The following is a 15464-nucleotide window of genomic DNA, read 5'->3' as shown; positions in this document are numbered from 1 at the left end:
GATGAGGGCTGTGACAGCCAACCTCCAAGACGCGGGGCAGCGCATGGCCCCTGACCTGCTCCCAGCAGCTGCTGCAGGAGATGGCTCTTTCCTGGGGATGCCACTGGAAGTGTTCAAGGCCAGGTTGGATGGGGCTTTGAGCGACTGAGCCTAGTGGAAGACGTCCCTTCCCATGGCCAGGAGGGTGGAATTAGATGATCTTTAAAGTCCCTTCCAACTCTAAACATTCTATGTTTCTATGATTCCCCACCCACCAGCTGATGCCTCACTGTCTGCCCACTTGCTGCATGGGTCGGCCCCCAACCTTCGGCCACCTCTTCTTTCTGCTGTCAGTGGTTATGTTCTTCCAGAGGTTCTGTGCCCGTGTCCAGGGCAAAATGCATTGGGGATTTATTTCTCAGACTGTTTCTAATCACATCCAAGATATATTTTGCAAGCAATGAATCTGGGGCTATTTCGCTATGGGAATGGCTTAGTAGTGGTGCAGTTTTCTACAACAGCCATGCTTACATGCTATCTGTTGTATTACCTATGGCATAATTCAGATACAATTATTAAGAACACACTTAAAGATGCAAGATGATACAGCTCTATTATGTATATACAGCATGAATATTTCCATGTCCATTTGTCATTCCCACCAACTTCATCTGAAGTTCTGGAAATCAGGACATTCTTTCATTTCTAAAGTTAAAATCTATCAGCTTACCTCTTTGGAGAGTCTTGTGAAAAGGTCCCCTCCCCGCAGGAAATCTAGTATTAGATACAACTTTCCCTCTGTTTGAAATGCTGCATTAGAAAAGGATCAAGAAGTTGGAAGTTTGAATCAAGATAAAATCTCCAAAGAACTAATCTTGTTGACTAGCAGTGCATCATTCATGCCATTAGCTTTCCTGTCATTTCAGCACTTTGAGAACAGAAAAAATTAATTTCTCTATAGAACTAAGCAATTCAGCTTAGACTATGGGAAAAAAACGGTATCGGCTGAGAGACAATGATGCATTACTAATATATTCTTTTCCATGTTAAGCACCTATGAATTAATATTGCTTTCCATTGCATGGGATACCAGAAGCCACTGAGGGCAAGGCATAGAGAGAAGCTCCCGGGTTTGTGTGAGGGGAGCGCCTACACTGTCCAAAATGTCCTTAGAAGACTCTTTACAGTAATAATGGGGCTCCTCAGGGAGCTGGTGAGGTGGAGGAAGGCAACTCCAGCAAGACACCACATTCATATACACAGAGATATAAATTCAGACTGGTGCCGATTATTAAAAATAATTTTCATTTCGATTCTCTGGTTTTCTAAATGATACCTGACAGCAGGTGAGGGGGCTGGCAGATGTATACCCACCAGCTACCCCACCAGCACAATATATCACATTAAGACTTTATGACAAATGCATTTTGATAGAGGAATGGCTAAAACCTAATTATATGGAAATTCTCCTTTAGCATAAATGAAGAATTTCACACAGGTAGCCTCTAAGATTTTGTTAGTGACAGAGTCGTAAGTAGGAAGGCGATATCTGTATGAGATTATAACACATCTAGTTACAATTGCCCAACCAACCAATGTAAGAACAAACACAAATTATATTTTATTATAGTTACCATAATGAAGTTTGACTATGAAAGGATGATTCACTTCTGCCAAAATATCTCTCTCCATTTTTGATCGTACCCGATCCCGAACTGTAAAGAAAGAACAATAAGAAGAGCGACATATTAAGAGGCAGCATGGTCACTGGATACACTACTGGAATGAGGTTCAGGCGATTTGGATTCAGCTTCTCACTTTGGTGATGGCTTGTGGTGTGACCTTTAGCAAATCATGCCACTCTCTGGTGTCCTCTTTTTCTGTGCAAAGAGTAAGCTCTTCAGGAGGGCACCAGGTCTTCCTCTGTAGAGAACTGCCCTAACCAAAAGGACTACAGTATTACAAACAACAGGAAGGTAATTACGCTTTGCAGAAGAGAACATTAACGTGAAAATGAAAACTACATAAAATTAATAACTCTATCTCGTTTAAGACTAAACAGAATGTACCAGTCCCAGAGCTCGTCGGGGTAACCTTATGCAAATTAACTTTTTGCATTGTGCTGATGCCAGCCGCGTTTATGAGATATCACTGAATAGCACTCTCTGCAAGTGATTTGTATAAAATATTTTAAGCTTCCAATAAACCACCTAAACAAGAAATAATAAAGAAAAAAGGCTGATTATAAATAGTAAAAAACTATTTTTACGTGTAGAGATAAATTACTGTGCGATAGCAGTGAGAAAAATACTTTTTATGGTTGAGATGAATAGAGAGTAAGAGAAAAAATAGTTACAGAGGTGAGCTAGGCTCAAACTAATCAAAACTGACACTGAAGATTTCATAGCAAAAACATTTAGCAGAATGTTTGGGCATTGAGGAGGATTCGAGTCCTCACATTATCAGCTCTTGTTCTTACAGATTAATTTCTCAGTCAATCATAATTTTACTAATTCCATAATGAAAGTATTAAAATTTTCTTCTTTTTTCTCTGCATTACACAATGCCTATATACTGAAAGCACCTACAAGGAATGTTAAGAAACTATTTTAGGTGGTAAAGCCTGAGATCTCAGTGAGATTCTGTCACCACCTGCATGTGTTGTGGAGCTGCTGAGAAGCTGAATACTCTCAGCACCCAAGTAATGAACATACCATAATGAAACCACATATTCTGTTGCTGTCCTTCAAAAATTGATGCACAGAAATGTGTACAAAACAGCTGATCAGAAAACCTTAAATAGGAGCGGAGGGCCACCTGGATTTCTTTCCATTTTGGCACCTTACTTAGGTCGATAACGATGTAAGCTTCACTAGCTCATTTAACCTAAACTACCTTGTAGATAAAAATCAAAACAAAGGGAATCTCAGAATCTTAATCTTATCTCACAAGTAAAAATCACACATCATACGCTCACAAAATGCTTAACCTACGTGAAGGCAGAGCATTTCTCATGCCGTAGATCAGCAATGCTCCCAGGCAGGAATTCTTGTTGGGCAGGTGAGCATTGCTGAATGCTCTATGTGGGACATTTCCCATTAAGCTTGGTTACATAGCCTAACAAAGTGCCTCTCTGCACTTGCACTGTGCAGTCGTGAGAACGGGGTGGCAGAATGGCAGTACACCCTCCTGTCCCCATCATTTAAACCTCTGAACAGGTAAAGGCACGGCTGTGTGGTGAGGTGCTTTGCCGAATCCCCCTGGGCCTGTGCCCTGCTCGCTGCTGTGGTGGCCACTGCTGTGGTGGTTACAGGCTGTGGACCTGACAGGGTGCTATGTCACCCTCCTCCCACATGCATATGGGAGGCACAATGACACTAAAGAAAAGGCTATGTTACCACAGAAGACACCTCATTCTCCGGAGTCATGGCCCCGTAACCGCTCTGAACCTAGTCTCCTCCAAAGTTGCTCTAATTGCCACCTTCACGGTGGCTGCCAAAAAAGATAACTGGAACCTATAATCAAGATTACAGCTTGGCACATGAGTTGGTGACCTGCCCTGCCCATATTCCAGCATCAAATACTGCCTGATTTAAACACTCTGAAGGCAGAAGCTATATAGTCTTAGATCTTTATGCAGTCCTACCACCAAAGAACCTATTAATCATATTCTCTAGAAAGGTACTTTCAGTGTCCTTTTCTTACCCCATTACTTCCGCATGCCTGGGCCATGCCTGATTTTAACCTCCAAGGTAGCCTCCCTAGAGGTATCTACCTGCTTGCACCAGCTTACATACCACAGAGCGCTGTCAGAGTTAGTTATTGTACCATATGCTGCACATCCATTGTCACGATATTTAATAAATGTGCAAGGTTAAATCCCTTCTCCTTTCTGGTTTATTATTAATTCTGTCATAGCAGGAGGGAAAACTTATTTTCTCTTATTACAGATACACCTGGAAATAGGAACTCCCCATCTCTTCCGTGCTCTTGCATTTTTGGGATTGGGGCAATGTGGGTCTCACATGCATGAGAAAAGGTTTTAAGAAGAGATGGCACTTTGACATAACATCTCAACAGCATAAGGCTCTGGCTCAGTCCGACTCCTCTGTCATCTTCCAGGTACGGTGAGTGGCAAGTGCCTCTCTTCTGCGCTTCGGAGATCTTTTTCTAGTATTCAATGGCCCCAGTCTGCTCCACTGAGAGAGTCTACCTTCTACTTCTTACATCCTGGCAGTCAGATAATTAGATTAATTTGCTCAAGCATGATCTGAATTAGTTCTGGCTGCTTATTCAGCCTGCTCGATCCTGGCTACAGAGGGATTCCTCCAGCAGTGTGGGGAGAGATGGACAGGGTCTGAACAGCTGCTGCAGTGCCAGGGATGATGAGCCCTGAACATTAAAGATATTTTCTACACAGGTGACCAAGCAAACGTGCATGTCTTTGCCTAGTCTCTTTTGAGGATCAGTGAACAGGTACCACCATGAATTTCTCCGCTCATTTCCAAAATAGCTGGATCTCTGACCTATTTCTATGGATTCCTTTCTGAGTGAATCCCTTTTCTCTGATGCTATTATCAAAGAACTGCAAAACCGGAGCTCAGCAGCCACAGGGAAGATGACCCCAGTTCAGTACCGCTCAGCACAGCGCTGGGCTCTCCCTGCACAGGTACCTGCCTGGTGCTGCGGAACAGCTTCTCCTTCTGCCCACCCCTTGGCAACAACAGGGGATGTACTCCAAAGGCACAGAGGAAAGTGCAAATAACTCGGGTCCTCCATCCTTGTTTTCACCCCTTGCAGGGGCCTCGGTAGAGCACACAGAGTGGGGAGCGCAGGCAGCTTGGGCAGGTAATGCTTACTCCAGATGTTCACCTATATGAGTAAAATGCTCATTGGAAATAGCGCTCATCTTCTAAACTCTTGCCCTTTCTACCCAGTACTGGATTTGGCTTGAAAGGTGGGGTTTGCTACTTATCTTTAAATTATAAGTCAGACAGAAGCAGAGAACGTAACCTGGAGCAATGAGCACGAAGTCATGACAATTGTTTGCATGATCCTGGACAAATTAGCTACCTCTGAAATAATCCCTGGTGTCACCAGACAGAAGAGACCGGACTGGTGGAGCCTGTAACAGCGGAGGAAGCACCTGCTACCCTGAAATAAAAACAGTTCCCATTTCCAGGTATTAATGTGGTATGAAAGAGAAGTGGAGGCAGCTCAGGATACATGCAAATAAATAGAGCTTATCCACTACTGTCTGTCTAGCTCTGAACATCAAAGAGGAGGATGTTACTGCTTACTTTATTTAACACTGAATGCTTAAGGAGAGAATTTTATTTAAGGTATGAATTTTTACTTCTAGGGCTGTTTTCATTTTAATAACCATGAAGTACAGAAGGGAAAGGGGAAAAGGGAAAAGTATATTCAGAGCATCTTCCAAGGAGAGAAAAAAGTTCCTTCTCAATAACAGACTAGCTATATGTCTTATGAAATAGAAAACAAAACTGTAATCCTGCTTCCCTCTCTGAAGCTCTCGTGATAGCAACTTTGGTTGAGATTTAAATACGGAATTATAAATTGAACTTCAGCCAATGAATGTTTTGTCTCTATGTCTCACTTAAAAACTAAGAGCCAGTGCATCTCTAAGCGATGTACACTGTCAAGTAATGATGATCTAGGGACACCCCTTGATGCACATGCAATGACGTTGTATCAGTTCAGCAGGATGTAGAGCCAACCCAATGAGAACTTTACTTAGTGAAACCATGAGCCTACAAGAGCTGTAAAGGAGGAGTTTATAGAAGAGACACTAATTTATTCACTGTAATACTGATTAAGATTTATAGCTAATTCACCATAAGGGGAAAGTAACTTGTCACATCTAGTGACTGGATAGCTGAGCTGAAGTTACAGCTCCATGAAGTTGAACGCCGTTCAGCCGCTGGCTTCAGTGGAGCCAGAGTATTGCTTCTGGGACCTCTTTGTCAAAAGAATAAATTCCAAAAATATTTATTTAATAGTACCCTTCTTACTGCTGCCCAAAGAAATTCTTAGTTCTACTAGAAGAAAATGATCCTGAAGCTATCTTCTAAACTTGTGTGTAATACTTTGATGGTTTTTCTCAGTCTTCAGACTTACCTGGAGTACAAGTTGATGTTTCTACTTCAAGAGAAGTAATTTTCAATTAACTTGCAGTGCAGTTTCGGGTTTTGCATATAGATGTGGTGTTACAAGGCAAGAGGGTCTTACCTACCGCCATGTACAAGCTAACACATGCATCAAATTTAAATTGGTATTAATTCAATTTTCAAGTGTCAAATAAAAATGAAATAGCTTCTCCTTCTGCCCTCCTCCCTGGGCTGAAACCCCCCAGGTGCCCCACATGTGTCCCACACCTTGCCTCCCTTGGTGCCAGCTGGATCCTGTCAGGGCAGCGACACTTGAAGTTAGTGCTCCCGTGACTGATACCATTTTCCACTTATGGCTTTCCTCTTTAAAAGGTTTATGTAGAGAAAGATCTGCCAATGTAGTGCGCATTATAGACATCTTAATGGACTGCCTTAGCTAAGCACTGAGCTGCAAATCAGACTTGATAAACAGCAAAATCCTCAGTGCAGTGAAACCCGTCTCAGGCTCGCCCATGGGAGGAACCACGAAGTTGGTGCATCAGGGCTGAGAGAGAGGAGCCGAAGCGTATGTCTACAAGGAAGACCAGTGCAGAGCAAAGGGAGTGCGTCTGCCTCCCTCCTGCCAGTTCTAGGGATCAGCAACAGCACAGGGAGCCAGCAACTCAGGGCAGCCCGGCTTTGGCTGCCCATACAGATGCTGTAGAGATGTATGAGATATAATCAGACTTCCTACACAGGTGCCAGACTTGGGTGCTGCTCTTACGTCTGTCAGTCAACAGCATTAGCTGAGGTCCAGCAGATTTCTGCTTTGCTCTTGACCGCAGTTGTTTGTGTGTTTGTGCCCTGTGAACACCTCTGACTTGCAAATGCAACCAAAGCACTTGGATGCTCCAATACACTTCTAGAAATAATTAAATGACTTCTAGCCTAAATCCTGTTTTACAAAGGGGATGGAGATAGATTTTGTGAGCTCTGCAAGGCCTCTGAAGTCAAAGATCGTTCTACCAATCTTCAATAGCACTAAAATGATAACTCCTATTTTTCTTAAGTTGGTGTTAGATGCATAGATCCTGTCATAACTCTAGCCCCAGTATGAATACCTGCTGGCTGCCTTGAGGCACGGGAGCCCAGTTCCTCTGCAGTGTCCTCTGGAGGTGGCTCAGGGCAAGACCTACTGCTCTGGTTGCCTCCCTGCATGGGGCCAGTCTCCCTCCACTCATTTTGGAGGCGACCTTCTTGGTGGTACCAGGCTGAAACTGGCATTTGAAAGCTTAATTATTTTTTTTTTTTGGAACTAGGAGTGGGTTGTCAGATGATGGGTTTGGTGCCTCAGTGACTTGTCCTTCTGGCCTTTTGTCCTTTTTACCCAAATTTTACCCAAAGTGCTGCATAATCCCCTGACCTGCAACACCATGAAGAGAAACCCCCCTGCACATCTGACACCAGCAACTGCCCCTTACAGAAACCTGCTTCTGCAGAAAGATACACAAGCAGAAAACACACGAATAATGTCAAAGGTTTCACAATCTGCTCAGAGATGTTTGGCAACAAGCGTTATTGATTATAAATGATTTGCCCGTCTCTACCTTTCAAAATGACCTTTCAATAAAAGATGTCCCTGTTCAGTCAGGAGTGGAACATTAATTAATTAACAAAGCAAGAAGAGGGTGAGGTAGAAACTATGTTAACTTAATTAAATCACCATCAAAACATATTGGTAGGAGGAGAAATAAATCAGTGAATAAAATGATGGATTCAAATTTCATCCATTACCATCCTTACTTCCCTAAATCTCAGCACTATGCCTCGAGTGGAACAAAAGCAAAATATGACTCCGACTCAGGAACACGCAACTCAATTTCAAATACTTCACAGAGCACTGGTACACGCCAGCGATACAGAAAAAGGAATACATACATACAACTATATGCAACATCCTTTTCGGTTCTGTTATTTTCATCTGTTTTTAATGCTGGTTGTTGCAGACAAAAGCAGAGAAACTAGATTCTAATTTCAAACCCACACTGTGTATGTCTGTAAGACAAAGTACTTGTGTGGTGACTAATTACTCGAGATACGGAGAAATACAGGCTTTCCAAAAAAGATTATAATCTGGCTTCAATGGCTCTGCTTAGAAATACTATTTGCATTACTGTGTTTCTGCTCCACACCGCATTATACTCAAATCTTTTAAAGAGCAGCCTTTCATGTTGTACCTTATCAGCAGAGCATTATTAGAACAGAAAGGAAAACAGAAAAGTGTCCTGTTGACAACTGAAAGTAGAAGTATAACAGTAATGTCACATAGGGATTTTATGCCGTTTCTTTTGAAATGCATATGATTTCATGAAGGTTATTTTTCTGGAAGAAAGATCCTCTGTGCCCCCAAATATGGAACCTTTCAGAGAGCCATTACAAGCAGAGCTTTACCACTCAGCCCTAGTGCTGCTGCGGCAAAGGGAAAAAACAGATTCACAGAGCAGGAGACGCTCCTTTGTAGAGGGGCACTCTGAAAAATCAATACAAATGCAGACTGGTTTTTAGGAGTCCAGGGTCTGGAGGAGGTCATTTTATCTCCCCCAGCTCTCCTTTTTCTTCCCCTTTTACATGAAACAACACGTTTGGCTTTAAAGAAATCAAAGACTTTCCTTTGATTTGGGTTTTTTTTTGTTTGGTTGGTTAGTTTGGTTTTTTGGTTTTTTTGTTTGTTTGTTTGTTTGTTTGTTTTTTAAAGTAGCTTGGATGCTTCAATGTTGACATCTGGAATGACAGATGTCTCTAAAGTAGTCCTAAACTTTTAATATTGAGCTCCCATTTATGTTATTTGTCATCTATTCGCTATTGTCTCGAAATGTTTGGAAAAGTTAATTAAATCTCACAACGTCCCTCTGAAGTACCTCTGCTCAATTTTCCAGCAAGGAGAATAAAAGGACAGATTGATGAAGTCTAATACTACCAAAAAAAAATATAAAATCACATGGGAGTTGTCACGAGCAAACACGGCTTTCTAGGACGTACTAACTCTGCTGAAAACAAATCCTCAGAGCAGTAAGCGGGGCTCTCCCCGCGTTTTCCTGATGCCCTTGCCTGGCGAGGAGCAGCCTGCAGAGGCTGCAGCGGGTCTGAGCCCCGCGGGTGCCGCTGGGTGGGCTCCCTCCTGCCCGGTGGAGCCTCTGGCGGCTGCGACCTCCCACTATTTCCCCGCTGGGACACCAACTTGGATCTCTCTCCCCGGCCAAAAAATCCCACAGATGCTGCAGGAGCTGAAGCGTGTTGGAGATTTTGGGCTGAAATTAGCCAGTGGGTTCAACCCCGTCATTAGAGAAGTACTGACCGACAGACCAGTGGGATGATCAGAGAAACCTCGTGTCCTTATGCAGAGGTGAAATTTTGATTTTGTGTATTTTTAAACAGAACTGGACCAACTGAATATACACAGATGCGCTTGTGCACAGCTCCCAGGTGAACTCATTCCCCCCCCGCCGAGGTCTGTGAGCTGCAGATGTGCAATGACATCCAGTAAGCCAAATCCTATGGTGATGTACAACACTGACAAAGTCAGAATTACACCCCTTACAATCGTATAAACCAGTTGTAACTAACATTGCTAAAAACAAACTAAATAAACGGTTCGATTAAGAGCAAAGAAAGCTGCCAGTCGCTAGCATGGAACTTCCTCCAAAAAGCCAAAACCTGCAGCTGGAAATACGTCTGTCCACAACCTGTGCAGAACTGAAAGCCTTCAACACCTCTGCATAGCTGCACATGGGTCATCTTTTTTTTTGATGTAAAGCATATGCTTTATTTTAAAATATTTACCTTAGACGGATGTGATATCCTGCCAAATGATACATGAAGTGATATATTTGTTTCTGGAATTCTACTGTAACCTACTCTTATTTTTTATTATATTTGCTTCAGTTGAACAGATGTATAGCTATTATTATTATTACTATTGCAGGCAATAGCGACAATTTCAGTATTAACTCTTACTGACAGGCAATAATTACCTATGATCCACGATAGGCATAATTTCAAAATGACAAACCAATAAGAGGGCTGGCCTTAGAATTCGGAGGCCCCAGTAAACGCCATTCATCAGTAACTCTGGAAGTTATGATGACCTGAGGGGCGAAACTGGTGGCTGTTTCATATCATTTGGCAATAAAGAAAAGTTGCTTAAAACAGTTTTGAGACAGTTGGCCTTTTTTCCCCCTCACAAAATACATATTTAAGTTTTAGTTCCAATTTACAAGAATCCAACAGAGAAAAGATACACAGGTACACAAAGCCCTCGATCCTACACTTAAATACAGTCCAAAGAGGGTTGAATTTTCTCCGTCAAACTTCTCGGGTATGACCATTTCTCTTCTCAGACTCTAATTCCCTCGCAGCCACTGCCCTGCTGCGGCGCTGGCTAACTCGCAGGTAGCTGCACAGTAGAGGCAGCACCGAGCCTAATGTTTCCTACCTGGGGGGGCATTTCAGTATTAAATGAGCATTCGCCTTGTGTTTGCTATTGTGATGTTGCTAAGTCAACAGGAGCAACGAAAGAAAATTTTTTCCTTCTCGCTCCTGCTTGAGATGGAGATGATCCAGGCGTCCAGGAACTGCTGGGTCTCTCAAGGTAATGAGTTTCATCGCTGGCCTTTTAAGCTTGAAGTCCAGAGCGGTTCAATCAACTGTTGCTGCTCTTTGCTCTTAAAACACACCTGCCTTGTGGGTTTTACAGGCAGGGCTGAATAAAGTTTGCGGATTACTTTACTCTGGAAGCGTGAAAACTGTCTGTGCTTTGGTATTCACCACAAATATGTTCTGCAGCGTACCATCAAAGGTAAAAATACAGCTTTTATGACTGAAAAGCACTGGGAGTGACCACTGGCTCAGCGGTGAAAATGCAAAGACATTCCCTCTTACGCCAGCCTTCTACAGAAAGAAAAAATGTTCCCTTTATTTAGTCTCTCCGGGCCTAAAAAGCCAGTTGTACTGAAAGGGAATTTTCTTCTCCTTCACGATTTTTGAGCAACTACTAAATCACTTGCAAAGCCCGGCAGAGGTGGAGGGGGGCGAGGGTGGTGCTGGCGCTCCCCAGAGAGCTCCCTGGGGACACTAACTCAGGACAAAGTGTCCCTGTGTGAAACTGATTTAAAGCCCACCTGAGTCCCTCCTCTTTTGTTAATGACCCCCTACTATTTTGTTTAATGGCACGGTACGGAACCTTCTGCCTGGTCCAGTTGGGATGTTTATGGACAAGACCAACAATCTTTTACATAATGTTAAGTGAGAATTCCTGGAAGAAGCCGAAATGTGGTATTATCCCTCTATGGAGAATGTATGCACTGGGATGCTGTCATTTGCCACCAGGGCAGTTTTGCTCATAGGCTGAACTAATCCTAACGTTTGCTGTAGAGCTGTTTGAAACTTGTAATTTTGGACATTTTCAAAGATGTTTTTCCTCTGGCTTTTGTTCTGAATTGGAACAAAAAGCTGAAAGTCAGCAAGTTATGCCAAAATTAAATTGTGAAAAATTGTTTTGGGTGCATCAAAGTACTGTTTTGTTAAGGGTTTTAATTTATTTTTGGTCTATTATTTCTTAAACACTAATTATAACATACAACTATAAAATAATTTTTTAAGAAGATACACAATCAAACCAAAGTATTCTGCTGAAATGCTTACTAGTCAATGTTTTTTCGAGTGAAGTTTCACTCAACAATCCTGTTCCTTTGGATAGACACTCTACCAGAAAAGGTACGCTGAATCTTTTCTTTATCAATCGTAGTGCACATTCAGAAGAAGACGGAATAATAAAAAAGACGATTTATGGCTGCTTCAGGAAAAATACGTTCACTGAGCCCACCAGGAATTTTAAAACAAAAAAACCCCAACCCCATGTCTTCCAAATGTAGGGTAATCATACAAACATATGAAGTAATGTTTGTGGGAGTGGCCTAACTGGAGAGCGGTTTGACAACTCCGTTCTCCCACGGGTAACGCAAGGCTGTGGCCGCACGGCGAGAGGTGCATTTCTCAGAAGGGAGGGTTTGGATGGATGGGTCAACGGAGCACGAGGCAAATGTTAACATTCAGCCCCAGCTACGCAGCAGCCCTGGCCACGGCTGCACGAGGCTGACTTCTCACTCTAAACACTCCTTCCATTACGCTGCTTGGGTGGGGTAAACACAGAGACAATCCAATATGACTTGCTCTAACAAAATGTTTTGGATGAGCATTTTAGTTACTGAATTCCAAATATTTTGGTTTGTATAATGAGTAACTAGTATATTTAAGGCATCACTGAGGAAGCTGGGATAGTGGCTTATCATCCAAAACTGAGGATGCTTACTTGATTTAGGAGATATGAAGCCCTGAGACAGCTTCTATTTGTAAACCATGCAGGATGAGATTTATTAGGTTGCCTGCAACCTAGCCCTCAGAGCTACGTGCACACAAAATATATGGGAATTTACAACTCAAATATTTCAATAAAATTGCAGCATTTAATGTCAACATTCAGACAAACCAAACCTATGCTCTGCCCAGGCACTGGCATGCTACGCAGACATGCTTAATATAGCTCCGTTGATACGTTTGCCTCATAAAAATAAATGAGCATCTGCGAGACGGCTGTCTGTCACTGAAGAAGCCTCCAGTCCCATCAGCAAGTAGGGTGTGAAGTCAAGGCAAGGTCATTTCCTAAATTAGGGTATAAGGAAAAGACTAGTCTCGTGTTGTTACAGACACACTAACTAAAGCTTTGCAACCAGCAAGCCTTGGCCACACAAACAACAAGAAAAAAAGGCTGATCTAGTGTTTTCTTCTGCAAGGAGAGAAACACAGTGCTCAAACAATCATAAATTATTTTTTCGGCTTGGACTCCACTACCGTATAGGGAGCCTCGTGGAAGATATGACTAAGTTCAGAGAGGCTCTGGGTGAAATCATGGCCCTAAAACAGTCAGTAGTAAACCCGCTGTTGACATTAATAGGATCTCACCATTTACATCTCAGTCCCTGTATACAGTTCTGAAAATACACATAGCTGCTTGAACTCTGAAAGAATACCTAACTGAAGAGGAAATCTTCCTTTTTCCTATGTCACTGGGTAACTGCCAAGAGCTAAACATAAACCGTACTAAGCAATGACTAAAGGGAGACAGGAGGAGAGCAGATAAATATTTAAAGGACATAAACATGAAGGACAGAGAAGAATTATTTATCAAAATAAAAGGAGAGAAAGGAATACAAATAGGAGGAGGTAAGTGAAACAGAAAAAGAGGAAATGGAGGCTGTGTTGGGCAAACTGTAACAGGATGAACCCCTATGGAGCAGAGTGAAGGGCTGGGATTGGAGCCTCATCACTTGACACATTTTAAAACAAAACTGGACAGGAAAAGCTAAATAATGATTTAGTATGAAACCAGCCTGGCCTGGCTGCAGGGGAATGAGATTGCATCTTTCACTATGTGCAAATTTGCTGCAGTGACTCCAACTCAATAAAGCACACCTTCTATAAAAAATTCTAGATTTCACTACAATGCACAAGTGTTTGGGAGAACACTCATTTGCACCAGGATTAATGCCTTTAACACTATGTTAGAATATTCCAGCAAAGTGAAAAAAAACCCAGAAACTAAAAATTCGTATTGGGAATGGACTTGAAAACCCTGTGAGCAATAACCGCAGCAGTTTAGCTTTCACCCAGTGCTTTTAATTCTGAGATCTCAAATAGCTTTACCAAGAGCCTTGGATCACTGTTGGATCAGCTGTTACCCTGTAGGTGATAGCTGGAGGGGTAATGCAGCTCCTCCGGGGCCATCCAGCACCGGGCCACCAGCCCTATGGCAGCCCTTCCAGTGACTGCTCAGCAAACCACACTCCTCCCACACACAGTGCAAGCTTTCAGGCTTCCACTCAAAGGTTTGCTTTGGAAGTTGCTTGCTTTGTTCTGCTTGTAAAAAAGTGGTCTCAAATCCTCTCATGTGATAAACTCTCCATAGCAAACTAAAAACCAAGTGCGTCATAAAGCATGGCAGGGGTTTTGCGTACTTGTAATGAAGACACATGTAAGGAGTCCTCTGACAATGGCAAATCTCATGTAGCGAGGTCAAGTCTTACACCGCATGAGCACCTCCTTTTTGCTCCATCAGTCTCGCCTATAGTCACCCTTCAAATCCCTTCCATCCCCGCTCCGGCAGCAGGGCTGAACAGCCTTGCTCCTGCCATTTCCCTTCTCTACCAAGGGAAGCCACTGAGCACCCGCGCTGCCAGCGCTGGAGCTGAGCATCCCTCTGCTCTCGCAGCCCCGTCTCGGATGCCAAGCAGAAAGGGGCAGGAGGCGGGGGATGTTCTGGAGAAGCTGGCAGACAGCTATCCCCTGTTTTCTGAAGTTGCAAAGGAGACTAGCTCTGGCCCTGTCTTGCTCCCACCAGAAAGCTCAGCCTTCCCCTCAAAATAACACCTGGAGCAAGGGCAAGCCAAGAGCATGGCCCTCTGTCTTCCTGGCCGTCCAATTCTCTGCTGGCAGTTTCACCCTTCCTATTGACTTTCCTTTGGCTCCACACACCAGGTCACATCTCCAAGCCCGCTGCTACCCCTGACTCTTGGCTCAGGGGATGGCAGCTTTCTGCTGCCCCAGAAAGCTGCCTGCAGGAATCTGGGGGGCATCAGCTCACCTGGGGACAGCTAAGCGGTTTCTGGAAAATGGGGGTGTCTGGATTTCAGTAGGTTGGAAAGTCAGCTAAATAAAGACTGTGCATTTAGTGGGATAGTCTAGGAAGAGCCTCTTGGTTTCCTTGGTACCAAGGTCAAAATGTGCTGCTTAAAAAAAGGTCTTCTGCATAAAAGTCTGTTCCTGGGGGCTCCATGGAGCTGCTGAGCAAAGCCACTGGCTGCTTCCCTGAACAAAGCAAGAGAGGAGGGGCACAAGCTGGGGGCCCATCCTTTTCCCTTTATGTATTTATTTAAGTATTTATTTAAGTATTTATATATTTATTAAGTATTTATATTTATTTAAGTATTCTAGGAGACAGAGATAAGTGGTAAAGGTCACCTAAATGTGGGGAACACTATGTAAAAAGAAAAATACAAAATAGTCTTTCCAAATGTACATTTGGAAATATTTCTTTCTTATGATAACATCCAAGGGTCAAGTTAGTACCTGCATCTATTTACATCCTACCTAGATGTACAACATTAATATTTTAGATTGCATAGCTTAATCTATCCGTAATGAAAACAAAATTGAACTGATGAGCATGACAAAACCTATATAGCAGTACAGTCCCATAAACCTGAAACTGCCTCTGAACATGAAAAGGCAGCTCTGAGTTAACAGTGCTGATGAGGACAATTGCTC

The 15464-nt window shown here is 43.0% G+C and overlaps 1 protein-coding gene across 2 annotated transcripts in view; it reads right to left on the bottom strand.

Moving 5' to 3' along the window:
* RPS6KA2 (ribosomal protein S6 kinase A2) overlaps window positions 1-15464 on the bottom strand; it is a 177820-nt gene that overhangs the window by 72567 nt on the left and 89789 nt on the right. For both annotated transcript variants that reach the window (XM_054196928.1, XM_054196929.1), the window contains exons 4-5: window positions 1614-1694; window positions 710-789 (exon numbers count right to left, since the gene is read on the bottom strand). In XM_054196928.1, the coding sequence (XP_054052903.1) occupies window positions 710-789; window positions 1614-1694 (161 nt within the window). The remainder of the gene's footprint in view (window positions 1-709; window positions 790-1613; window positions 1695-15464) is intronic.

Source organism: Rissa tridactyla, chromosome 3 (assembly GCF_028500815.1).
Source record: "Rissa tridactyla isolate bRisTri1 chromosome 3, bRisTri1.patW.cur.20221130, whole genome shotgun sequence".
Taxonomy (NCBI): domain Eukaryota; kingdom Metazoa; phylum Chordata; class Aves; order Charadriiformes; family Laridae; genus Rissa; species Rissa tridactyla.
This window is presented reverse-complemented; position numbering and strand designations above follow the sequence as displayed.